The sequence below is a fragment of the Phascolarctos cinereus genome, unplaced genomic scaffold (assembly GCF_003287225.1).
Source record: "Phascolarctos cinereus isolate Bilbo 61053 unplaced genomic scaffold, phaCin_HiC Scaffold_1;HRSCAF=81, whole genome shotgun sequence".
Lineage (NCBI taxonomy): Eukaryota > Metazoa > Chordata > Mammalia > Diprotodontia > Phascolarctidae > Phascolarctos > Phascolarctos cinereus.
The window spans coordinates 72,700,860-72,728,129 of NW_027555514.1; the positions used below are offsets into that span (position 1 = coordinate 72,700,860).

At 40.6% G+C, this 27,270-nt stretch overlaps 1 protein-coding gene across 1 annotated transcript; it reads right to left on the reverse strand.

Annotated features, from left to right (window-relative positions):
• Positions 1–23,543: 23,543 nt before the first annotated feature.
• Positions 23,544–26,784, reverse strand: FZD8 (frizzled class receptor 8). Its single transcript, XM_020990385.2, is given in 4 exon segments — positions 23,544–24,524; positions 24,526–25,310; positions 25,312–25,428; positions 25,431–26,784. Coding segments are annotated over 4 exon segments (2,109 nt in total). The 5' UTR covers positions 26,463–26,784; the 3' UTR covers positions 23,544–24,349.
• Positions 26,785–27,270: the final 486 nt, after the last annotated feature.

The window sequence follows — 27,270 nt, forward strand, 5'->3', positions numbered from 1 at the left end:
GGAGTAGAGAGATGAACGTTGATGTCATGAGGAACAAGAGACAGGACTCTTGACCCTCTGAGGGTTGGAGGGAAAGGTAAGCCTGGGAGAGGACACCATAGTGATGGGAAAGTGAGAGTGGTGGCTGTGCTGTATGGTGACCCAGGCTACAGGACACAGGGTAGATCTTATGCAATGAGACTTAGGAAATGGTGGCTGTGCCATGCAGCAGCATGGACTAGTAGAAGAACTACAGATGTAGGGACAATGGGCACTCCCTGGATGTTGGGCCAAGTCCCATTTGTCCCATGTTATTGCAGCTTTGGGTAAAAGATGGGCATTGAACCTTTTATAGGACAGAGCTGCTAAGTCACCGAAAGGGTGTTTTTATAGGACTTACAATGTAATTTCATTTTTGTCCATATACTGCTATGTAGTGTTCTATTGTTTTGTATAAATATGTCTTTATTGAACTAGATTTAGAGCTGCTTCAGAGTAGAAATTGCCACCTGGCCTTCCTTAGCATCTTCTATTACCCCTTAAATAGGGCTGAGCACATAGTAGTATTTTAAAAATATTTGGTAACTCATTGACTAATAATCATTTGGATGAACTTAGATTTTATAGCCTTTAGAAACCTTCCTGCTCAGGAGCCAAACCAAGATGTCCTAGAGCCTACTCCTTACTCTACCCTGAGAGGAGAAGAGGATAAGGGGATTGTTTAGTTCAGGTAAACTGAGGTCAATGTCTAATCTCTCATTCCTTCTATCTCTTGGAACCCCTGTTTCTCTTCAAGGCCCAACTCAAATGCTACCCCATACAAAGAGGACTTTCCTGAGTCCCCTAGTTGGCAGCGACCCCTTCCCCAGCCACTGAGTATCTATATTTTTATATAATGACTTAATTGTGAGCATGCTGCATACCTGCCAGTGAAATGGAAGCTTCCTAAGAGCAGGGGTGAACATGGTATCATCATTGTCTTCGATGAACTTTCATCTTAGCTAGCAATGGGCAACAATCCATGTACACAATACGTTAAGCCTAATACAATGGAAATTGTTTACTATTATTGTGTCATATTAAAAGTGGGTGAAGGTATGATATGCTATGAGAGTTGGTAGGAGTGAGGGATCATTTCAGGGAAGGGGAGATCATGACAGGGGTGACGTTTGAGTCAAGTCTAGATATATAGGCAAGATTTCAGTTGGTAGCAATGTGGGGGTAGAGTATTCCAGGAATAGGGAATAAGAGCATGAGTAAGAAGAGGAAAGGAGAAAGGATAGGAAAAAGAACAGAAAAAAAGGGAAGTACTCTCAAATTTTCTCTGCAATGCACCAGAAACCTCTTAATTCTGCAAACTCATTTCACCCTTGGACTTCACACACTACAAATACCCTCTGTCTCTGTGGTTCCTTCCTTTGATTGGCTGGTTTCTCCCAGAAGCTCCATTTAAAAGAAGTCCTGGCCAGCCCTGTCCTCACTCATCTCCAGGCTGTGCTCCATTCTCTGCTGTACCTTCTCTACTCCCCCCCTTATCCCCATTAGTTTTTCCTTGAAGATACCTTCATCTCTATCACCACCCCCCTTTTAGCTACCTTGAGGGTAGGGATTATAAGCTCCTTGAGGGTAGGGACTGTCTTTCTGCTTGTATTGTATTCTCAGCCTTTAGCACAGTTCATAGTAAGAACTTGACTTGTTGTTGACATGTGGACTGGTTTGGTTAGGCCAATGGGTTTGTGAAGGAAAGATGTGGAAAAATGCTATAAAGGAAGGTTGAATCTAGATTTTGGATGGTGCTTAGTGCAGAAATTATTTCATTTTATGTCCCTATTCATTAGCAGAGTCCCTAACATAGAATAGATGCTTAATAAATGCTTGTTGAATAAATGAATGCTCAGACCTGTGCATCAGGATAATCAATATGGCAGTGATATGTAGTAGAAAGAGTAGAGGCAGAAAGAATGAAGGCCAAGAGAACAGTTAGAAGACTGTTATCAATAGTGCAATCCAATCGTCCCCTAAACCAGGGTGGTGATAGGGCATGACATGGGGGCAATGGATGAGAGAAACACTATGGATACAGAATCAGCAAGACTTGGCATTTATTTGGATATGGAGGACAAGGGCATAAGAAAAAGAACTCCAAAATTTTCCACCTGGTTTACTGGAAGAGTAGTGACAGGCATAAGAAGGGTAGTACAGAAAGCAGCTAGATGGTACAGTGGATAGAGCACTGGCCCTGGATTCAGGAAGACTTGAATTTGAATCTGGTCTCATGCACTTGACACTCACTAGCTGTGTGACCCTGGGCAAGTCACTTAACCCCATTGCCTAGCCAAAAAAAACAAATCAACAACAAAACAAAACAAAACAAAAAAACAAGAACAGCAAAAAAAAAAAAAGCAGGTTATACAGGAAAGAATTGTAAGTTCAGGTCAGAACATACTAAATTTAAGGAGTTATTCAGTAAGTTATCAGAAATATAAGCAGTTAGAAATGATTTCCAGAAAGAGGTAAGGGCTACAGATTTGATTGCTGCTTGCATAACTGATGTTTTATAATGTTCAGTGCCTAAGGGAGGATGGAGGAAGGGGCACAGCTGAACTGATAATTTGAAAAGTATACAGTGGTTTTGAAAAAGGTTGTAGATATTAGAGCAAATGATAAGGGCCCAGGTGGTGTACTAAAATCCTTGAAATATTAAAAGACCTGAGCAAGGCTAGATGGACCCAAGAGATGGATCCTCTAACAGAGGTCCTTACATTGGAGTCCATGAACTTGTTTTTTAAAAATATTTTTAAAGCCGTCACCATAATTGGTTTCTCTTATAACCATGCATGTTTTATTTTATTCATTTTAAAAAAGACCATTCTTCTGAGAAGAGGTGTTTGATCCATAGACTTCACCAGACAGCCAGAGGTTTCCATGACATGAAAAAGGATAAGAACCTCTGCTATATGAAGAATTTATGGAGGGGATAAAGCACAGGCGGCTTGCCTGAGGGTCAGTTCGCCCATATGTGACATTGTGAGTCTGCTGAAGTGTTGAGCACATAGAGATCCCATCATACATATGCAGATCTTTATGAGTATCTATAATAGGACAAACAACAAATTTGTTAAACATCAATTAATTATACCGCATGGTTCTAGGAGATGAGTAGGACACACATAGCCAAAAATGGGCATTGCTTTTTTTAGGACTAGGAAAGATGCTTAAATTAACCACTTAAATTTATAAAAGAAAAAAAAATCTAACATCTTATCCTCCCATCTCTTGGCTTAAAAATATCCAATGGATAAAAGCCAACTCTTGGCAATATATCTCTGGGATATGTTATTGGAAACTATTGCGACTGTTGCCCTTTTTGTGCTGTGGTATTAATGCAGAGATTATCTTTGTATTCAAGATGAGTGAAGAGGAAATGAGCTGTGAAGTATATTTTAATGGCAGGATTAGCATGAAGCATAGGCTATTTATTATCAGTGGAAGTCAGGTTTTTTGAGAATTCATGTGTGAAATGCCAATGAATATTGTTCTTAAGGAGGAAAGATTTCTCATCTGCTGTTTCCTTCCACTTGTCCCATCTTACCTCCCATTCCTTCTTATTTTGTAATGCGGGGCCGTCTCCAGTTGTCCTGATCTGTATCTGGCCACTGGACCCATATGGCTTCAGAGGAGAAAGTGAGACTGGTGACTTTGCTCAGTCCTCCCTCACTTAAATCCAATTCACTTGCAAGTCATGGCCTACCAACATGATGTCATGGATCTCTTAAAAAATGAAAGACAAACAACCACAAATATGTCCTTTTCTAATATAGAGCTGCTGGCTTTTCTTTTTTTTTTCCCTCAAATTGCAGTATGATTTGCCACAAATAATGGGTGATTCTGAGATGAAAGGGAGGCGAAAGGAGTCTTTCAGATAAAGGATTGGTTTCGTAATTATTTTTCTAGATCTCTGTGTGATTTCTTATGTGGTCTTGATATGTCACAAATTAAAACAATTTGAATTTGTTTTCATTTCTTCAGGATTTGCAGAATGCAAATAAGGCATTGCCTCTCTCTGAATGAGCCGGCAGTGCACAGTGGATAGAGAGCCAGTCTCAGTGCTAGGAAAACCCAGCGTCAAATCCAACTTCTGATACATACTAGCTGTGTCATGGACGAGTTATTCAACCTCTCTGTGCTCTAGCCTGGGCTACTCCAAGAATAAGTTACTGTAGAGCATGTGTCGACCTGCATTGGTAGAGGGAGTTTCAACGGAGAATTCCCTGTATCAGTGACTTCACAGGTCTAGCCTCTGTCCTATCTGCTCTTTAAAGGTGTAGTTTTTTATAAGGAAAAAAGAAAAAAAAGGGAACTGTGTTGAGTTCCTTGGGCATAAGTGCTAGATCATCAAAGAAGAGCAATTAAATAATAACTAAATCCATTTGAACAAATTCCAATAACTGCTTCTGGCGAAAAATCAGCAATTGTACTCAGCCAGGCATGCCCATAATTTCCCGCTACTGGAGAAGAGTGGATCACTTAAAGGTTCTGAGCTACAGTAGAATATTCAGTCTGGGACCTATATAGTGAACGCCAAGACCGAGAGGACATGAAGCTTCCTAAGGAGGGTGGACCATCTCAGAACAGAATTAGAACAGGTCAAAACTCTCTTGCCAATCAGCAGTGGAATTTTGCCCTTTGTGGTTCCTGGGCATGATAATGAAGAATATGTATGTATGTATGTATGTATGTATAGGTGTAGATATCTATGTGTATATGTATATGCATGTATATGTGTGTATATACATATACATACATACATACATACATACATACATATAATATTACTCTAATGAACTCACATTACTTCTGTATATATATACACACACATATAAAGTCTCACTACTCAGACTTTGAACAGAAGAGGATTATACTCATTAATGTATCTCTCCTGTCTCATATTTCCGAGGCTAAATTCCAGAGATTTCTTCTAAAGATTGGTCCAACAGCATATTACAGAGTCTAAAGTGATCTGAATTCTAGACAAAGGTTTTTAAATCCACCAGCAGAAATTTCCACCTGCTGAGGCAAAAATGAGAGAGTGATTACAAAGACTCAGGAAATTGTCTGTAAAGCAGTCTGGGATCAGCCAAGAGAAGTGGCATTTCCAGAACTATTCCAAGTGACTTGGAAGAGCTGCTATTGTTGTTGATTGAACATGTCTTGAATGCTATTTCTGCATTTAGTGTAAGGCAGATGATAAAGAGAAGGGCAGTGTTTTCCAAATGAGGAATTGGAATATAAGGGCTTCTCAGGAGTAGACTTCTCAGGAGTAGAAGATAGTGAAAATAATGTGAATATTCCTTATTCATCACATGAAGAATAGAAATCATAGAAGTGAAATGAGCAAGAAATCTTGGTCAAATACTGTCGGTTTTATTTTTTTGTACTGCTATTGAATAACTGTTTCCTAGAAAGAAACTGAAACATATGTTAATTTCCCCCCTAATTTGAAGTAACTTTTGTCTTTCTTATCTATCACAATTCAAATCTCTTCTTTGGGGGAATCTTTTAAATTGAGTTATTATATTTATGTAAAACCTTGGACTAGGATTTAAGATGAATCAGATTCAAGCTCCATCTCAAATGATTCTTAACTAGTTCTGAGACCCTCAGCAAGTTACCACCTCTCAGAGCCTCAGTTTACCTTTCTATAAAATGGGGATAAAATTAAGCACCAACTCACAGTATCGTTGTGAAAACCAAATGAGACTAAGCATGTAAAGTATGTTGCAAATCTTTGAGCACCATATAAATATGAGTTGCTATTTTTGATTTTATCATATATTGTCAATGGAGGGAAAATACAGAAATGGGTGACAACATATATTGCTCTTGGGTGCTATGCTTACAAACAGAACTGGGAACAAGTACTAAATTTCTCACAAACTAAATAAAAATAGGATGAGTTTCATAGAGAATTCACGAAATTAAAAGTACAATAAAAAACTAGGTTTTAATTAAAGGGCTTTTTCCTAGACGAGTGGGTCCATAGAGGTGTGATAAGATGTTTTTAAGCCAGTAGCTCTCAGGAGTACCTTTGTTATCACGATATTGACTTTTTCATATGATTTATTTGTTTGGTTATTGTAAGACTGAATAGATCCACAATCAATCAAATAAATGTTTAGCTAATCCAATCCATGCATTAAGATGGTTTAAAACTCTGGATTGATTTTTTTTAGCCCAGACTGGCATTTGTCAGTATGTAATAATTATGATTGACATCTGAAACACTGTGGAGGAGGGGCCAGAGAATCCATCTTGGAATCAGAAAAACTTAGGATCTCAAGCAATGTGCTTAACTTCCCTTTGTCCACAAGGAATTCCCAAAGACTGTAATAATAATAATGATGTTGTTCAGTGTTTCAGTCATGTCTGACTCTTCACGACCCCATTTGGGGTTTTATTGGCCAAGATACTGAAGTGCTTTGCCATTTCCTTCTCTAGCTCATTTTATAGATAAGAAAACTGAGGCAAATAGGATTAAGTGACTTGCCCAGGGTCACACAGCTAGTAAGTATCAGGGGCCAGGTCTGAACTCATGAAGATGAGTGTTCCTGATTCCAAGAGAATTAAAATGATGTCTTTATGAGAATTAGTTAAAAGAATTCCCGATGTTAGAAGAAAAGGCTTAGAGGATATATGGTTAGTGTCTTTTATAGATTTGAAAGCTTGTAAAGTGAAAGGTCAGATTCTTTTCGTGTGGCCCTAGAGGGCAAAACATAGTTCAGTTCAATATGATGAAATAACTTGCTAATTGTCTAAGCTGTCCCAAACTGAAATGGCTCGAGTTGAAAGCTAGTGAGCTCCCAGTCACTGAAGGTGTTTGAACAAAAGCTAAGCTTTTTAGGCACATTATAGAGGAGGATGCATGCTTCAGGCAGGCTGACAGATCAGATAATTTCTGAGGCCCTTTCTAACTTCTAAGAGTCTAATAAGTGGCTACTTGTGACCAACATTCATTTGGGTGTTGGAGACCTAGAAATATAAGAAAAAGTTGACCCCATCTTTGAGGGTCTTATCCGCTTGTTCACATGTCAAAACACATTCATATGGAATATGTACAAGGAATAATACAATGCAATATACAATCAAGAACTTAATTATGTGATTCAAATTTTAAATGCTTTGGTCTAAAATTCTATTTTCTATGAATAATACACCATTATGCAGGACTACAAAATTTTATATCTTCAGAGCCAGTCCTATTACAAAATTAGGAAAGCATTCCACTACCTTTTTGTTTGTATGTTTGTTTTTTGTCGACTTTTGTTTCCTCTTGTTGCTCTCTTATCCACTCCCCATCTTGACCTCACATTATTGGCTCTCATGAGATTGCAGAGCCATAGACATAATTAAGGATTTTGGGGGGCACAAAATTCAGGCAAACCATTGCAAATTTGTCAACAGTGAATTAATTGCAAGGAGCTGCATTAAGTAAAATGACATTCTCACCTCCAATGTTGTCAGGAGGTTAACACAGTTTTGAAGCTTATATATATAAAAGCTTATATACAAATATATATATATATATATATATGTACAAATACATATATATTTTGAAAACATGAAAATATTTTATGAAAAATATTTTTGTAACTCATATTCAAAAATTTCTGGGCCAGGGCTTGTGAATGTACACCACCTTTTTCTCTGGTGTTTTAGGCCTGTTCCTCCATCATCATTTCTATTTAAATTCTACTTTTGTCCCTTTCTCTTTATGTACTTGTAGGGAAAAAAAAATTTGATGATTCCTCTGTTGTTATTTTACTGTTTCTCTCTCTCTCTCTCTCTCTCTCTCTCTCTCTCTCTCTCTCTCTCATAGATATCTTTCTCTTTCTAGTTTTTTTTCCCTTTTATGTTGAGGTAATTTATTTCATCACTTGTATTTTCTTTGGTAACTGTATTCATTTATTTATTCATTCATTTATCTGTACTCATTCATTCATTAATCTATGTATTCATTCATTTTTCTATCTATTTATGTACATATTTTTATTAGACATTAGGAAGCACTAATTTAATTTTCTCTGATCCCCAGGAACTAGAAAGCAATAAAAATTGCAAAGATAGAACTTAAATAAAAGTCTCCTTGGAGCTATTTAGTTATTCTTCCTGAAAGGACCGATCAGGCAGAGGTGGAATAGATAGCTTGCCCACATGAGGTGATTTCTGGAGAACTCAAAAGAACTCAGAACCTGAACATATTTTCCTAAAAAGCCTTATAGTACTACCTAGAATTTCCATAGTAGGCACTCCTTTGGATTAAAGCATGAAGGCCTGGGAAGTGGGACATGTTATATACTATTGCCAATCATTAGCAAGATTTCTCTCTGTTTCTGCACTCTACTATTCTCTACTGGGCTGTTGGGTGGCGCAGTGGGTAGGGTGGTAGGTCTGGAGTTGGGAAGACTCATCTTCCTGAGTTTAAATCTGGCTTAACTCCTAGGCAAGTCACTTAACCCTGTTTGCCTCAGTTTCCTCATAGCCACAATTTTCTTTTGTACATGTTATAAGTCTCATGAATTTAATTTTTTTTTTGCCTCTAGCAATAGTGGATCCTAGTAGATTGTCCCTAACAATTTATACTCTCACTGGTCTTTTGAAAACAGAAATTTAAACATATTTAATATATAGAATTAGAATATACATTGGTTAAATTGGGAATATTTTAACTCAAAAACATCATACAAATCATTGTTCATAAAAATGGAATATGATCAGTCAGATAACTATTTTACATAAGGAATTTCACTTTAACAACTTCTAACAGGCAACTTACAACACATTCAGACAAAGAAAACATTGGAATAGCAAAGACAAACAGGACTAAGTGGGCAAACTGTATATAGAAGTTGAAACAATGGAGGCTGTAACTTTCAAGGAAAATACCTCCAGGTAGAGCAGACGGAGCAGTCAAGGTCTGTTTGGACAGACAAAATGAGAGTTTCTGAGCTTCCCAGATCTCAGAAATAGTGATTTCTGAATGGAGAAACTGTGAAAGAGAGAAAAAGAGAAGAGAATATGAATTGTGTTCTTCAATGTCAATTCAAAAACTGAGTCTCTTTGAAGCTAATTCCTGACCTCAATTAGAGAGATGCAATCCATGCAACTACCTTGACCAAGACTTACAAATCAAAACAAACAATATCCCCTAAAATCTAGCTTTATTTGGAGGTTTTCCCCCTAAACTGTGGAATGGGATCATATGGTCACCAGTTTAATCTAGATGGGAGCTAAGGCATCAAACAATTCATTTCATTGCCACCTTTTACTTTCCCTTGGTAAAGCTATATTACAAGGATGGAGAGGGGGTGGTTTTAGCATAGCTCTTTTTGTTTCATCTTAGTCTTGCAAATGTTTATTTCTTTTCTACATAAGCAATTTTAGCTAGCTGTTCAAAAATAATCACAGATAGGGAGACGGAGGCTCTGAAGGAAATTCTTGTGTTCTGTACTCTGTCTGGAAATTGCAGACTGACTTTATAGAGTTTCTTTTAATCCTGTTTTGACCCTGGGTTGAGATTGGTCCCAGAACTGTTAATTCATAGAATACATTTTTAAGCTAAATAAGGGTTTAGTAGGCTTTTGGGCATGTTGGAGGTAGAGTCTGTTCCTCTCAAAAGAGAAAAGTCCTGACTCTACCTTTCCAAGGTCTTTTTTTTTTCATCCTTTTCTCTGTTACTAGACAGCCACCTAAAATTCATTCAATACCAGATGAAGCACTCAGGACTGTCACTTTGGTTTCATGATGTCTTTTAGGAAAACTTCAGTAGACCATATAGCCAACAGTCAACACTTTCTTATGTGAACTAGTCAGTCCCCTACAAAAGTCCTGGAGTGTGGGACACAAAACAAGTAGATTTTGATGTATACAAAAGGTCAGGAAAAATCTAGGACTTGGAAGAGTTGCGACGTAGTCAGTCAAGGGCCAGCCAGCTTTGGGGCACTGAGTGAAAGCCCTAAAAGGAAAGAAGGGGGAAGAGTGATGAAGCTTGGAGATGCATTGGCTACTGTACCATTTTACCTCTCATTCACAGTCCACTGGGGATCTTAAGACAGCTTATGATCCTGTGCTCGATTTACATGGGGAGGCCTAGTGCAGGCCCTGCGCTACATAAAATAGGCATGGAATTGCATTCTGGGTATTTCCTTAGACATCATCTATACTAGAAAAACCATACTTTTGATAATCCAAGGAGAATTAATACCTTTTGTTGTTATCCTGGTACGTTCCCCAAATGTTAGTGGCCAATTTACAACAGCCAAATCAATCCCTTCAGGAGCTCATAGAAGAGGATTGGATTTACTGACCCACCCTTTCTTTGCTAAACTTGGAAACATCTGCTAGTTATTCATTCTCTCTAAATTTGGCTAAACAAGATTCTGTTTGAAGGCTTCAAGGAATTTGCCATATTCATCCTTTAATTTGGTTAAGCTTAGACTGAAAAGCTTCTGTATGATTTGCAAAAATCCAAACTTTGTTAAGCCTTTAAAGAACTTTGAAATGCAAAGATGCAAAATCATAATACAGTATAAGGTTCTGTTTATCTGGAGGGCATATGTGTTCTTTGGAGCCTGACAGTTTTTTTTAGTCATTGTCTTCATTCCAAATCTGGCCTTCCAGTATAAAAACTAGAAAGCTAAATTTTCTTTAATATAAAACTATATATCTAAAATATAAAAAACTGTATGTGAAGGTATTCTTGCCAATGTGATTGTAGTATTTCTCTAAAGAGATGTTGCTTTCCTGAAATTCTCTGTTTTCTCTAAGCGTTCCTCTCCCCCATCCAAGTAATAATGATGATGATGATGATGATGATGATGATAGCTAACAGATCTTAGTGCTTACAATGTGCCAGGCATTGTGTTAAGCACTTTACAATTATTATCTCACCTTATTATTATTCCTCACAACAACCTGGGAGGTAGGTGCTGTTAGTAACCCCATTTTGCAGTGGAAGAAACTGAGGCAGATGAGGGTTAAGTGACTTGCTGAGGGTCACATAGCTAGTAAATATTGGTGGCCACATTTAAACTCAGGTCTTTTTAACTCCAGGCCAGGTGTTCTATCCTGTGTGCCACTTAGCTGCCCAAATCTGGTTTCCTCCCCTTTAATTTTCCCTCTCTGTTTTCTTTTCTTCCTGAATTATGGTAGCTTATAAAGGTTGTGGGTATTGTCTTTGGTTAAAAAATGAAAGCATAACTCTGGATACAATGCTATTAATATTTCCAGCTTCTAGAATGCTATGGTTCCTAACCAACATAGAGATACTTTGGTGTGTTACCAACACATTCTTAGTATGTAGTGCGTACCAGCCAAATAAATTCAACTCAATTATAAAAGCCTATTATGTGCAGGACAGCAAGCTAAGGGTCAATGACAGTCAAGGCTCCTATACTCAAAAGAGCCCGCATTCTATATGTCTTCTTGTGTTTTCCTCACTGCCTTTTAGGAATTTTGGGTCAGGAATGTGGAGAATGTGATAACCATGAGTGAGAAAGGAGAATGGAAGCATGTATCTGTCTGAGATCATGTATCATAACATAATATCATAATGTAGTTGGAGGTAAGAGATAGTAGATGAACAAATGGCTATACTGGGTGGATAATTGGTTGGAGTCCAAGGGGTTACATGTCTTCTCTCCATCTTTGTCAAAACAATTTCATAAATTGAAGAATGTTAGGAAATAGCATCAGTTCGTTAATCCATTCAACAAATATTGATATGAGGTACGAATGAAACTTAAGTGTTTCAGTTTTTAATAATGTCATGTTTTAAGTTCTGCATAAGTTAGATTAAAGTAATGAAAAATTTGTTGCTGTATAGCCAACCAGAGATTTTTCTCTCACCTCCAGCTGCCTGGTACAGCCAGCCCTGTGTTCTAAGGGAGGACCCTGGGGAGAATGTGGATAGAGAAAAGGATCACACTACTGGAAAACATCACAACACGTATTTTATTGATGGCATAGACCGCTTCCCCCAATGATCTGGCTTATACCAGCATGCAGAAATTTCACAAAAGGGAACAAGGTTTGAAAAAGTTTCTCCCAGCCATTCTTCAAGGTGGTTACAGACATGGAAGTCTGTCAGGCTTTTCTTAGGTAGGAAAGCAGTAGAATCAGATGCAAGAATTTGGGTGCTTTGCAATTTTAGAGTTTTTAAAATATCTTCACCTGTTCTTATTGTTTCCATTCCATACCCCACCCATCCCAATGATTGATGGAAAGTCAAGATTCCTCCAAAAATCTCCCACACATCACTGACTCTGAATGTTGACTCAAGCAGCCACCTCTCCTTTCCAGAATGCCTGCTCCCTCTCCATACTTTCTACTTAGCAGAATCTTAACCATTCTTTAAAGCCCATAACAAAGCCCACCTCTTCTTCAAATCCTTCCCTGACTACATTGGCCCACAAAAATCATTCCCATCTCTAAATTTTAAAAACACTTCTTTTTACTCTTAATTTGAGACATTAAATCCTGCCTTGTATCAGTTTTTTTTCCTATATATGTGCTTTCTCCTCAACTGGATTATCAACTCCTCCAAAGCAGGAATTTTACCCTATATCTCTTGGCAAACTCCCACAAGGCCTAGCATGGTCTCTAGTACAGTTAAAGTACTCAGAGTCTCACCACTCAATATGTCTTTGTGTCCTCATCTGTTAAATGAGAGGATTAGATCAGATGATCTTTACATGTCTCTCAGGTTTCAAATTTGATAATTACAATGGCTTTGATTGAATCTCCTTTAATACGTTTTCCCTTTCAAAACTTTAAAAATTTCACTTTTTAGTAATAAAATTTGCTTTTTATTAAAACCTTTTTAGCTAAACACAGGCCATGTGCTAAGACATTCAGGAAAAGGAAAAACAAAACAACAATAAGGAAAAAAAAAGGAGCTCACACTCTAATAGGGGAAGCAAATCCCAACAACTGTGTATAAATAAGATATGTGCAGGATCAACTGAGGGGTAACCTCAGAGGGAAAACACAGAGGTTACAGAGGACTAGGAGAGATTCTTGCAGAAGGTGGGCCATGAGGTGACCCTTGAAGAAAGTCAGGGAAGCCATGAGGTAAAAATGAGGAGAGAGAGCATTTGGAGCACGGAGACCAGCCAGTGAAAACTCTAAGATAATCAATTGAGATAGTATTTGTAAAAGGCACTGAGCACAGTACCTGGAACATAGTAGGTATTATATAAAACTTCTTCCCTTCCCTTCCCTTCCTTTCCCTTCCCTGGGACCATAGAATCTGTGAAGGGTAGTAAACTGTGAACCTGGAAAGGTTGGAAGGGGCCAGGTTATAAAGGACTTTAAAAGCCAAATGAGCATTTTCTATTTGATTCTGGACTTTATTAAATAGCAAGGTCACGTGGCCAGACTTGTGTTTTAGGAAGATCAATTTGACAGTCAAGTGCAGGGTAGGTTGGGATGAGGAGAAATCAACCAGCCTGCTATTGAAATAGTCCAGGTGTGAGGTATAAGTTATACAACTTGTACCAGGGTGTGGCAGAGCCAGAGGAGACAAAGAAGCTCTGAGATGCAACACAGTGTGGTACAGGACATAGAATGCTGGACCAGGAATCAAGAAAACATGGGTTCAAGTCCTGCCACAAAAAAATATTAACTTGTGACCAAGAATAGATCACTTGGCTGCCTTCTGCCTCTGCTTCCCCATATATAAAGTGGGATTATACCTGTAGTACTTATCTCACAGGGTTTTGTGAAGCTTGAATGTCCTTTTTGCACACTTTAAAGCATCATTTTCATTCATTTGTTCAGCAAGTACATATTAAGCATCAATTTTGTGCCTGGCCCAGTGAAGACTAAAACACACAAAGAAAGCTATACTTGTTCTCAAGGACTTGGCATTTTATTGGGAGCAAATGTCAATTATTATTTTTGAAAAGCAGTTACACATACATAATTGCATTTGATTCTCATAAACTTATACTACTGTTACAACTACTATTGCTGCTGCTGCTGCTGTGGTTGCTACTGCTGCTGTGGTTGCTACTACTACTGCTACTACTACTATACTTCTGCTGCTGCTGCTACTACTACTACTACTACTATATTTCTGCTGCTGCTGCTTCTGCTACTACTCCTACCACTACCACCACCACTACTACTATTATTACTACTACTACCACCACTACTACTACAATTGGCTTTTAGATAGCACCTCATATATGCCAAACACTTCGCTGAGTGCCTTATAAATGTTATCTCATTTGATCCTCACAACAACCTAGGAAGGTAGGTGCTATTATTATCCCTGTTTCACAGTTGAGGAAACCAAAACAGTAGCTAAGTGACTAGCCCAAGGTCACACAGCTAGTAAGTGTCTGAGGTTGGATTTTAATTCATACCTTTCTCACTCTAGCTCCAGCACTCCATCCACTATGCCACCTCTTTACCCTGTGAAGTGCCTCCTTACGAGGTCAGAAGTATTTCTAAGGAGAAATAAAGTTATCCCAATAATGTAACTTCTTAAAGTCAGATGTGAGTCATCACAGCATCTACTATTGTTACATGGAACTTTTTGTGGATGCTCCAGGGACCTCAGGTGGCAGGCAACCTGAGGTCATCGTGTTCAATTGGATACGCCAGAGTTAGACCTCATAAAGAAAGAAAAGCTTTCTCAAAGTTTCAGTTCTTTCTATAGAGGCAGGTGGCCATGTGAAATAAAATAGCTTTGAGTTTTTATAAAGAGTTGGAAGCCACTCTGATATCTTGACTAAATTTCCTAAGAATTGAATAGATCTTGGGAAACTAAGTCTATCTGAGCTAGTTTAGAATGCAGATTAATTTCCTTTTTATTTATTTATTGCCAGTACTACTATTCATTGTTTTTCAAATATGTTTTCAAATGATGAAACTATGAACAAAGCTCCATTCTTACTGAAAATTCTCTGAGTTAACCAGCCAAAAGTAACAGAACATGCAAATAAGAAGCATGGGCATGAAGTATTTCATGCAACCCCCCAAATTGTTTTTGCACATCAGAGGTATTCCATAAATATTTGATGAATGGATAAATTTAAGTTAGATGAAAAATACTCATTTTCCAACATGCTTATTAAATCCTGTTAGTTTCTTTTCAATTCCCATTTTATGGAATGTTTTTGAATTCAGGTGAGAATTGTGATCTTGTATAAAGTGTCTTGTCTGGGCAGAGTTTGAAATCTATTTTTGGATTAGTCTTGGGAATTCCTACCTCAGTTTTCTCTAACTGATGAAGATAGGGGATAGTAATGCTTCGGGTTCTAAAACTAGATATGGAATTATGTCCGTATTAAGTCCCAAAGACCACAGATCCATTTAATTAACTCAATCTCTCCTGCAAGTTCCTTGGGTAAGTGCTCATCATTCCTTTTAGGACAACCCAGGGAATCAGAAACATTTCTTTAAGACTCCATTTTATCTTAAATACTCATTCACTCATTTACCTATTGACTTACTCATTTACCTTGAATAAAGGCCAAGAATGGGCAGATAGGTGTCCCAGTGGATGGAGTACTGGGCCTGGAGTCAGGAAGACTCATCTTCCTCAGTTCAAATCTAGCCTCACACACTTACTAACTGTGTGACCCTGGACAAGTCACTTAACCCTGTTTACCTTAGTTTTTCCTTTGTAAAATGAGCTGGAGAAGGAAATGACAAACCACTCCAGTATCCTTGCCAAGAAAACCCTAAATGGGATCAGGAGGAGTAATACACAGCTGAAAAAACAACTCTAAAATAAAAAAACAAACCCAAAAACCAAACCAAACCAAAGGTCAAGATTTCCCTATATAAAGGAAAATGGAATTAGTTCTATTCTGCAGATAAAGAAAAAGAGGTATGTAGGTCAAAGTGACTAACTAAAGAGCACAAAGAAAGTCTGAGTAAGATCAAGAGAGGCCTCAGTAACATATAATCACAGAATTGGAAGAAGTTTCAAAGGCCCTATAGTCCAATCCTTCCCCACAACATGAAACTTGTCTACACTATGTAACCTGTCTACAATATGATCCCCCTCTGAAAGTTACACCCAGGGTCCATCACCTATTCAAACTCACATCTTGGAGCCCTTATTTCATCTGAATCTTACTAGTCCAACCCAGTAGACATATATATATATATATATATATATATATATATATATATATATATATACACATCTGTATATACACATATATATTTAAAACAGAAAACATTTAATGAAATATAATTGAGAAGTGGCAATGACTTCCAATGGGAATAAATATTTTCACCACCTATCCCCACTTGGTTTCTACTCCTAGTGTTTCTCCTGGGAGCCTTAGGCTCATAATCCAAACTACTGTTTCTCCAACACAGCCTGAGGAAAAATTCACTTGTCACTCACAGGAAGCTTTAAAGGAAGTTCCATTGTGACTGGGCTTCTTGGTGAGGACTAAACATGGTAACATAAATCTTGGCCAAACTTGCACCTAGTTTCCTGTGGCTGTTTCATGGCTGCTGGTTCCATGTCTACTTTTTTTTTTATTTTGGAATTATATTTTATTACTGAATTTGAATTAACCATCCAGAAGGTAGATCAAATTACAAGATATATGATTATTAAAAACTTTCTTCCCTATGCTTAAGGCTTCATTATTCTCCCTAAAATTTAGGGTGAAATTTATCACTCATAAAAGACAAGCTGCCCAAGAGAAATAATGATAGTAGCTAACATATATGTAGTGCTTTGGGGTTTTCAAATATATATAATATTTATAATTTTAAATGCATAATCTTATTTGATCCTCATAACAATCCTGTGCTATGACCATCCTAAGTAACAAGTAAAGGATCTAAGGGTGAGAGATTAAGAGATTGACTAGGTGTCTGTGTATACTCTTGAAGACTGCCAGTGATAGAAAACTCCCTACCTCACAAATTGGCTCATTCCATTTGGGGGCTTCTCTAACTGTTCGGAAGTTTGTCCTTGTATTGAACCAAAATGGGTCTCCCAGTAACCATTGATTGGTGCTAATTTTGTGCTATTCTATTCCTATCTCACATATCAACCTGCAAATATTTGAAAACAGCAACAACATCCCTTGTTTCCTATATTCACCTTTTTTAGGTTGAACATCTGCCAGTCTTCACATAGCATTGTCTTGAGTTCTTTCACTATTCTGATTATCCTTAGCACTACTCCAAACTTAGCAATGTCCCTTCTAAAACGTAGAAGTAGAAACATAACTAGATTTTAAAAATATATATTTTTGATATTGTAGAGGTAGTAAGAACCTAAGACAACCCTTTTATACCAAAGGGTGAAGTTTACTTCTCAGGCCAGATGAGGGCACTCCTGACTTCTCAAAAAAACTGAATGCCAAAATTAAGTAGTTGAAATGGTAAAGAAAAAAAAATTCCCACAGTAATTCCTAGCTATAAGTCTCAAATCTGTAACTTGTCTGCTTGATTAGTTTCTATCTATGGGGTTCTCTCCCTCCCCCCCATTTTCATTTTGGATAACAGCTTGGGTAGAACCTGTTAGGTACATGGGACAAAGTCATCCATTTAACCCAACTCATTTAACAATCAGGTGAAATGCAGACCAATTTAAATTAAATTTAATTCTTATTTAATTTGCCTTAGTGTTACTTAATTAGAAGCAGGTTTATTGGGAAAGGAAATGCAAGTAATTTTATTTTCCAATTTAAATTATTCTATGGTTCACCTGAGTGTTAAATGAGGTGGTGTAAATGACTGCTTTTGTTTTACAATTAATAAGTTACCCAAAGATTCTGTAAGCTCTTAAAAGCTCCGTTGTTTAGTCAAAGTTTATCTTAACCTTTGGCCATCTTCTTTCCTCCTGTCAATTCTCCTTTCAACTCCATCCTATTCCAATCTCCATTTGCCCTTTTCAGGTACAGTCTATCCCTTTATGTCATCTCATCATCCTTGGGCCTAGACTGGAGTCTAAATCACATTTAGCTAATCCCCTTTAATTCCTCTCCTGTTTTGTTCTCCTTGACGAGTGATTTTCCCGACTCCAAGAATTCTCTCCCAGAACTATCTCTGAGATAATTCTCTCTAGCGATGATTGTATTAACTTTCTAGTAGGCAGTGCATAATCCCCCTCCTCCTTTCCTTTCCTCCTCCCCCCCCCCCACTTCAGAGGTTCAGAACATATTCTCCCTAACCTAAACTGGTCCTGGAGTTCCTTAGACCATGGCAGGAGTGTTTCTATTTTGACTCCTCTCTCAACCAATGACATTTTCCCACAGCTCACTACAATTGCACATCAAGTGAGCAGAAGCTGATTTTTCTTTTATCTTGGGCTTCTTGCAGCTTAATTAAGAGAATATTAAATATGCAAAATGCTCTAGTAATGTGAATGTTGAAGAGCAATTAATATAGGATCACTGATGCAAAAGTGAATTGATCAGTCATGCCAGTAGTCATACTGTAATCAATTTACTCATCTATAAAATGAGGGAATTGAAGGAAGTGATATCTAAGGTCCTTGCAGTTTGAACTCTGTGACAGTATGTGGCATTTGCATTGCTGCCTCAGCTGCTCGGTTATTTGAATTGGTGCTGATTGGCACCAAAACACTGATGGGAACTGGATGGTTCAGTTTGATTTCTTGACCATACAGACACATCTTTAGTAAGGTGAAACTTACTATACTTAATGTGCTAAATTACATCCTGGTGGCTTGAAGAAATTAAACCAGCTTTTGAAGAAGACTGTGAAAGGAGGGAGTATAGTATAGAAGGGACATTGGCTGGAGTACCCCATTTCTAGTCTCTCTGTCACTCTGTGACCTTGGACAAATCACTTAACCTTTCAGTCTCAGATTTTTTATCTGAAAAAAAAAAAGGAGTATCTGTGTTGGGGGCGGCAAGGAGCTTACGATAAAATTTAGTTCTTAACCTTTTTTATTTGTTTGTCATGGATCCCTTTGGAAATCTGGTGATGCCTATGAACACTTTGTCAGAGTAGTGTTTTAAATGCAAAAAATAAAACATATAGCATTACAAAGGAGGCAAATTAGAATGAAAGAAAGATGTATTTTTCCCTCCTCCAAGTTCACAAACCCCATGAAATCTCTGGACCCCAGATTAAGAACCATTTTGATGAATGATATTAAGGACCTTGCCATCTACAAAATTTTATGACCCTATAGTGGTGGGCAAATCACAATTTCTCTGGGTCCCAGCTTCTGCATCCTTAAAAAGTGAGGGCTAGACCTAGTGATAACATCTCTTCTAGCTCTACACTTTTAGGATTCTAGGCTGAATATCACTTTGATCCACCTTGCCTTTGATAAATCCTTGCTAAGTCCTTGCTCCTCTCTCACCATTTCAAACTATGGCCAGGATGCCTCTTCCTAGCAGTCTGCAGACCACCTTAATCTTGAGTGGCTTCCCTTTCTCCCTTAGGTTTTCTTACTGCAATGGCGTTGCCTTGACTTGAATTTATATATCATGTAAATCTCAGCATCCTAGGTCACCAATGTCCCTGGCCTTTTTTCTTTTTCTTTTTCCCTTGGCTCACCTTGTGCCCCATCCTAATCTTAGTTCCCTAGCCTGTTTCCATGAACACCTAGATGAATAGCCTAAGATGAAGAATTTTCCACTCAATTCTACAAGTCATACTATGAATGAAATTTCCACTAGACTCAGCAAAAATAGATCAGTTCCCACATTGGATGCTATGGAAAAGGACAGTCAAAAAGAATAGAATGAAGATATCAAAATTCATTTTAGGTAACCTATCTTGCATTAATCTTTATTTCACAATGGTGGTGCAGTATGGTGCAATAGAAAGCACCTGGGTTTTGAGGCAGAGGACCAGGGTTTTATCACACTTCTGTTACTATCTGTATTATCCATCACTTGAGCTCTCTGGATCTCAGTTCCCTCATTGGTAAAATGAGGGAGCTGAACTAGATTGTCTCCATTCTTTCTTTTATCAAGAGTTTTAGTGTGTCTTGGGTTTTGGTAGACACCCTATTAGGTTGCAGTATTTGCTCGAAAGCACCCCGATATCTGATTAAGAACACACATCACCTAAGGGAGTACAGAGATCTCAGTGATATCTTGAAACTTGACTATATTCTTAATGTAACTATTTGGATGATTGCTTATTTCTATTGAGGTTTTTTAAAAAATGACTTCTAATGTATGTTTGTACCTTTGATAAGCAAAGTGCCTTATACATAATGGTAGGCAATGAAATACATGGTGGAAGGCATCTGTTTGTCAACTGGATGAAAGTACACAGTAGGCATCTAATAATTATTTCTTGGATTGGAATGAAGGGGAATCTAATTTTAATTGCTTCTTTAATAACAGGTTCTGAGACATGTGCAGCTTCTTCATACCACAAGATGGCAGTACAACATAAATTTCAATTTCTGACATCTAGATTCCATACCATACATGTAAGCAAATGATCTCTTATAGCTCTCTTATCACGTTTCCAACCTGACTCATCTGACTGTGGAGTTTATTTTTATCTGAGTCATAGTTACATGTATATAATGCCTTGTTAGCTGCTTATATCTAACCTCGTTTCCTAGTACATTTTACCACTTAAGTTACTTGTGGTTTTGAGTAAGAATCAGATATTTCCCCCCAATAAAACTTTTAAAGTGTTATAGGCTCTTGAAATGTCCAGCTGTTATTTCAAATGGCTTGCCTTTTCTATTTTCATGTAAACTTATGGCTTCCCTTTTATGCCATTTTCAAATTGGATTTATGATAAAGAGGAAAGTGTTTCACTGAACTTTTCCCACAACATATTTTAATGAACTTTGGTTTTACTTATAGTTTTCAACCCCATAAATTTTATTTACATTGATACATAGCCATGCTGTAACCACAACCCCAGATTTGACAGCATTTCCAAGAACTGATACAGAATTCATATGTAATAAGTGTATCTATATACAGTGCAAAGGATTTTACAGCTAATTGCATTCTTTTTGTGATCAGTGCAAGCAGCCAAATTAAGAAATGGTAATTCACTTCTCTCCTTCCTTTCTATTCCCCCCCAAAAAAAATTCCATTTTGGGGATTAGATTCCAGAAATCAATACTGAATAGATCCTGGCAACTTTGTTATCCAAATGTCCTAATTTAAAAAGCAAATGAACAATATTTGCATTTAACACCAATTTCCCCCCCCCCCCCCGTTGGGGTAAGACTATTATTTCCTTACTAGTAGTTTTCATTACAAGTTTTTTTTAAAATGGTTATCACACTTTATAGCTATGTTAAGTTAATCAAATAAACTGTTTTATAGGTTATATTTTGTGCCCTAAATAGTGAAGGAAGAAACTTTGGTTGCAGTACTTCGATGAAAATTTGTTGATGCATTTGTTGTGGTTGAAAGGAATGTCTTACCACAATGGAAAACCAACATGCCAACCAGTATCTTCAGGCATCCCTCTTCCACTCCCCTGAACAGAAGGTAAAAGCCCACCTTGAGCTGTAGAATTTTTCTTTAACCCACCACTGACAATGCTTCATAGTTCAGAACTTACTTATGTACATACAGTAGATGACAATCACCCCATTGGATATGTTGACCATTTATTGGTACCTAAGTTACAAGGCAATTGCTAAATAAAATTTCTGGGCAGGTATTTTAAAACTTCCCCCAACTTTAAGACAGATGTGGGAGCAAACTAACCTAGCTTTGCAGATTGCTTTCTAAACAGAAATCCAGTTAATAGCGAGGATAACTCTGGGAGGATGTTTCAAAATTATTACTGACAGCTGTTATATGGGATAGTCCTGATATGAAATTAACTCAAAGGTCATTTACAAACCCAAAGTCCTATGGAAAAAGCTCAGTGTTCTGATTTCATTCCCAACCTGTATTTTAAAATACTTAAGACAACTGGAAATTCCTATTATGGAAAGTAAAGAGAAAAATATCTTTAGGGGATGCAAGAAACAAGTCTCAATGAAGAAGGTTTTTCCCACAAATGATGATTGATGCCTATGTCATTAGCAGGGTAGCTGCCCATCTCTTATCTTGATTGACAGGTTAATAAGGGACCTGGGGCTATCTTTTCAGTGCTAACACACAACCTTACCAATTACTTTTACATTATTGCTAATCTGACAGAAAATAACAAGCATAAGGCATAAAAATATCTGAAAAGAAGAAATGTCTGATGAAGCAGCTTTTACTTCCGGTGCCTTAAAAGACTGCAGCTCAGAAAATTTGCCAGAATTTAGTCAATAGATTTTAGACACAAGATTTTTTTTTTAAAGAAAAAACTTGTAGTTTATAATAGTTCATTGGTTCAATTAGGAGTGAAAAAGAAGGGAGTTTTGTAATGCAATTGTCCGGCAAAGGAAAATGCTTTAAATTGGGGGATTATGTGAACAGACCACCTGTAGGGCATTCATAGCTCTTTTCTATAATGCTTCAACCCATGCCTTGCTGCCTGTAGTCTGGCTAACAATGCAGGGAAAATCTGTTTAAAAGGCTGCTCTCCCTTTTCCCTCTGGTGTTCACTAACTGTTACAAGTCTTCCTCTCTCTCTCTGTCTCTCTCCCTCTCCCTCCTTTTTTTTTTTTAAGCAAAAGTCCCACATGCCCTTAATTGAAGAACTTTAAGGCTCCATGGTGGCCAATTGGTCTGCAACAAGAGGAACCCGGCAGCAGGGAAAGAAACTTCAGACTATACATCACATTTGGAGAGGAGAAAAGATCAAAGTTTTTCAAACTCAAAAGACCAAGTTCCCTACAGATTAACCCTATTCATTTAGCTCCTCTTAAAGGAATGATGTGCTGAGACACTGGGCAGACAGGTAAAAAGTTCAACAATTGCCAAAGCATTCTTCTGCTAATTCAACAGCCTTCTGCTCAAATAAATTAGCTTAGTCTTGACAGAGGAACAATACCTTTCTCTTAGAAAAGAACCACATTTGATATACACAAGTATGATAGGTTATTAAGATGTTAACCTGTTAGTTTAATCTATTAAAGAGAGCCTGATCTATCCACCACCCAATTTCAAGTGACTTATACAGTAAAGTGGAATCGATTGGTTTTAAAACATCAACCTTCACACTTCAGCAATGTGTAGTTCTTGGAATGCCAGGGGTTTAGAAAATCATAGACAACAGAAATAAAATTGTAGGGATATTAAACTTTAGTCACATTTTACAGGATAAATAACAAAGCCTAAGGTAAATGACTGCCTTGCAGGAATTCAGTTTACACATATGTAACTACTGTCATGATTGTCATTAACCAAAGAACAGGATAGAGCTGTTGCAATAAACACCATCATTTGGAGGGTGCAAAGACTCAGCTTTGATTCTGGCTAAACAATAATTATTTGCAAACAATTTAGGAATTCAAGTTTCTTAACAGAGGTAATGCTTCTTCAGCCCTCAGGGCAGCGTACAGTAATTTTACTATGTAGAAAATTATTTTGTTGCATGATGCTTTCTTTACCCTTCAGCAAATAGTTTAAAGAGTAACAGTTTAGAACAGGCAGGGGGAGAGGGCAAAGCTGAAATCATTTATCAAAAGTCATTTTATTGACAAAATAGAATAGTCATATTTGTTCTTACAGGGGTAGCCTCTAAACTTTTTACAAAAAAAAATGTACAGACAGTATATCTTTTGATATGTACATATTTTACACATTTTTACAAGTTAACAAATAATTATATAAATACATCCTTTAATGTAAGAAACCCGTATTTACTTGGGGTGTATAATTAAGACATGGTTTTGTTTGTTTGTTTAAGGCATTTGCCTGGTCATTAAGAAAACCCAAACCTTGCAGTCCCTTCAGGTCGTGATCATCCCTCCTTTAGGATGTGTTAATCATAAGAGTTTATGTAAGGGAGTGAGTGTATGTATCGGGGGAAGGAAGACACAGCCCTCAAACGACATGTGCTGCTGCTCTTTGGGTTTCCAGGCGAAGCACAGGACCAGGAGTGAAAGCTTCTTGCCTTCCGTTCTAGAGATTGGGCTGAATCCACCCTTCTTTGCCAACAACAACAAAAAAATCAACATTGCCTTGCAGTAACAGTTCCTTGCATATAAATGGAGGAAAGGGGGGGATCGGGTCTGCGAGTCTTCAATGCCAGGTACATTGTTCTAACCAAATCATTTAAGTCCCGGCTAATGGATACCATTAAGACTTCATTATCATGCTAATAGCAATCAACACAGGGAAGGGGGGTGGGGGTGGGAACTTCTGACAGTCAAAGGTCCCTTCTCCCCTCTTCTTCTCACCCTCGCCTAGTCCTTTTCCGTGAAGTTCTCTCCTTTCTTTTTTTTTTTTTTCTCTTTTTGCCCACTGCCGCCCCCCTTCTAGACCTGGGATAATGGCATTTGTTTGGGATAGGACACCGAGCTGGCGGTACCCGATCTCCACGTCAAGCCCGTGCTGACATCGCTGTACATAGAGCCCCCTCCTCCCATTCCTCCGCCTCCCACTCCTCCTCCCCCGCCGCCACCTCCCCCTACTCCTCCTCCTCCTCCCCCCTCCTCCTCCTGCGCCCACGGCGGCTGCTGCGGCTCCTCCGCCCGGGCCAGCTCCCTTGCTGGCCCAGCAGCAGCGGGTGCACAGGGCCCGCCACGACTCCAGCGTCTTTCCAGACCAGACCCACACCCCCGAGGTGATGCCCACCACGAGGCACATAAAGTACTTGAGCATGAAGACTGCGTAGTCCGGCCGGCGGGCCTGGTCCGGCTGCAGGTCCCGCAGGCAGGGGCAGTTGTGGGTGGCCTCCCAGCGGGGGCGGTTGTGCTGCTCGTAGAAGAGGCAAGCTACCACGACGGCGGCCGGCACGGTGTAGAGAACGGTGAAGAGGCCCAGGCGGATCATGAGCTTCTCCAGCTTGTGCGTCTTGGTCGGGCCTCCCTGCTGCTTGATGACCGAACGGATGCGGAAGAGCGACACGAAGCCAGCTAGCAGGAACATGGTGCCGATGAAGAGGTAGATGACCAGCGGCGCTAGCACGAAGCCCCGCAGGTTGTCCAGGCTCTGGTTGCCCACGTAACAGATGCCGGCTACGGGGTCGCCGTCCACCGAGCTGAGCGCCAGCACCGCGATGGACTTGACACTGGGCACCAGCCAGGCAGCCAGGTGGAAGTACTGCGAGTAGCCCGCGATGGCCTCGTTGCCCCACTTCATGCCCGCCGCCAGGAACCAGGTGAGCGATAGGATCACCCACCAGATGGAGCTGGCCATGCCAAAGAAGTAGACGAGCAGGAAGACCACGGTGCACAGCGCCGGGCCCGTAGTCTCGTAGCGCACGTGCTGCTCCACCCGCGCCCAGCTCCTCATACTCGCCCCGCCCGCCAGCACCCCCTGCAGCCCCCGCCGCGGCCCCCGCGGCCCCTGCCCCGCCGCCAGCCCCGCCCGCGCCGCCAGCTCCAGCCGCCCCGCGCCGCTGCATGCGACCTTCTCGTGCCCGGCCACCAGGCGCACCAGGTAGCCAACTGAGACGAAGAGGTAGCAGGCAGAGAGAAAGATGATGGGCCGCTCAGGGTACTTGAAGCGCTCCATGTCGATGAGGAAGGTGGACACAGTGGCGAAGGTGGAGACGAAGCAGAGCACCGACCAGAGGCCGATCCAAAAAACGGTGAAGGCGCGCTCGTCCTGGCTAAAGAAAGGGTTGTGGCAGGGCAGGGCGCAGTTGGCGATCTGCCCCGTCTTGACCCGGTTGTACAGAGGGTGCCGCTCGCTGGACACAGACACCATGGGCGCACGGCACTGGCAGCCCGGCTCACAGGGGGAGGAGCCGCCGCCAGGGGCCCGGGATTTCCCGCCTCCGCCCCGGGAAGGGGGAGCGGGAGCCTCCGAGCTCTTGCCGCCGCCGTTGCCCCGGTGCGGGGGCCGGCCCCCCGGGGGCCGGTGGTGCCCGGAGCCCGGGGGCGGCTGCTCGCCAGGCAGAGGGGGTGGCGGCGGCGGCGGGTGGTGGTGGTGTGGCTGGCTGGGCGAGGCGGTGGTGAGGTCGGTGCGGTTGTAGTCCATGCACAGGGTGTCTGGGTTGCCCTGCTCGGGCAGCCGGTCACAGCGCATCCGGTCCGGCCATGCGAAGCCGTACTGGCGCATGAGCGGGGCGCAGCCGGCCTTAGCTCGCTCGCACACAGAGCGGCAGGGCGGCAGCGGCTTCTTGTAGTCCTCCAGGCAGATCGGCGTGTACATGCTGCACAGGAAGAACTTGAGGTCGGGCGAACACTGGATCTCCACCAGGGGCCAGAACTGGTGCACCTCCAGGCCCGCTTCGTCCTGCGTGTCGTGATTGAACTGGTTGGGCATGTAGGTGTAGTTGTAGCCGATGCCCTTGCACAGGGGCACAGTGATCTCTTGGCACGACAGCTCCTTGGCCGAGGCGGCGGCCGCTCCGCTGGAGCGCTGCAGCAGGGAGAAGGCAGCGATCAGGGAGGTGACTTCCAACAGGTAACTCCACTCCATACTTGGCTCCTCGCACACGGCCCAGTCGGCAGACTCGCACACCTCCGAGTCCTCCAAGTGTCCCTCTCGCCACGCTTAGTCCTCCCCAAATCTCTCCCTGCACCGCGGGAGCTGGTGGAGGGGTGGAGAATGGAGAGGAGGGAGGGAGAGGGGAAAAGAGTAGCCTGGCGAGCAAGCCCCGTAGCGAGCGCCTTCCAAGCTTCCCCCGGGTACCAGCGGGGGCTGCGCTCCTCTTGCTGGTCCCTCCCCCTGCCCCTCTTCGAAGGTCTCTGGCTTCTCCAGGGAGAAGTGGATTGTAAATGGAGCTGCCGATTGCGCGCCCCCCCCCTTACCTCCCCCGCCAGCGGCTAGTCCCAAGTCTCACAGTCCGGGAAGCTGGATGAGGAAATCAATCCAAACCTCCCTCCCTCCCTCCCTCCCCCCTGCCCCCCACCCGCCTCAAGTCTCAGTAGCGGCTCCTTTCCCCGGGAGCCAGGGGCGGGGGGAGAGAAGGCGCCACCCCCGCACTCCCCCCCCTCTCCAAGTCCCACAGCAGTTCCTTTGCGGCTTGGAAAGGAGTAAATCGGGAGGGAGCAAGAAAAGCACTGCAGTCCTCCCTGGGAGGATCTTTCCCTCTTCCCCCCCCCTAAAAAAATTTCAGGTCCAGTTTCAGTCCGCCCGGAGAAGCGTTTCCAGTCGCAGTCTCATCGTCCTTCTGTTATTGCACTTGCTTTTTTTTTTTTTCTCCTCTTCTTTCGGGCCGCAGCCACTTTCTCTCCGGCTGCTTCTGGGTTGCCCCTGACTTTGCTGAGCACAGAAGGTGGTGTGG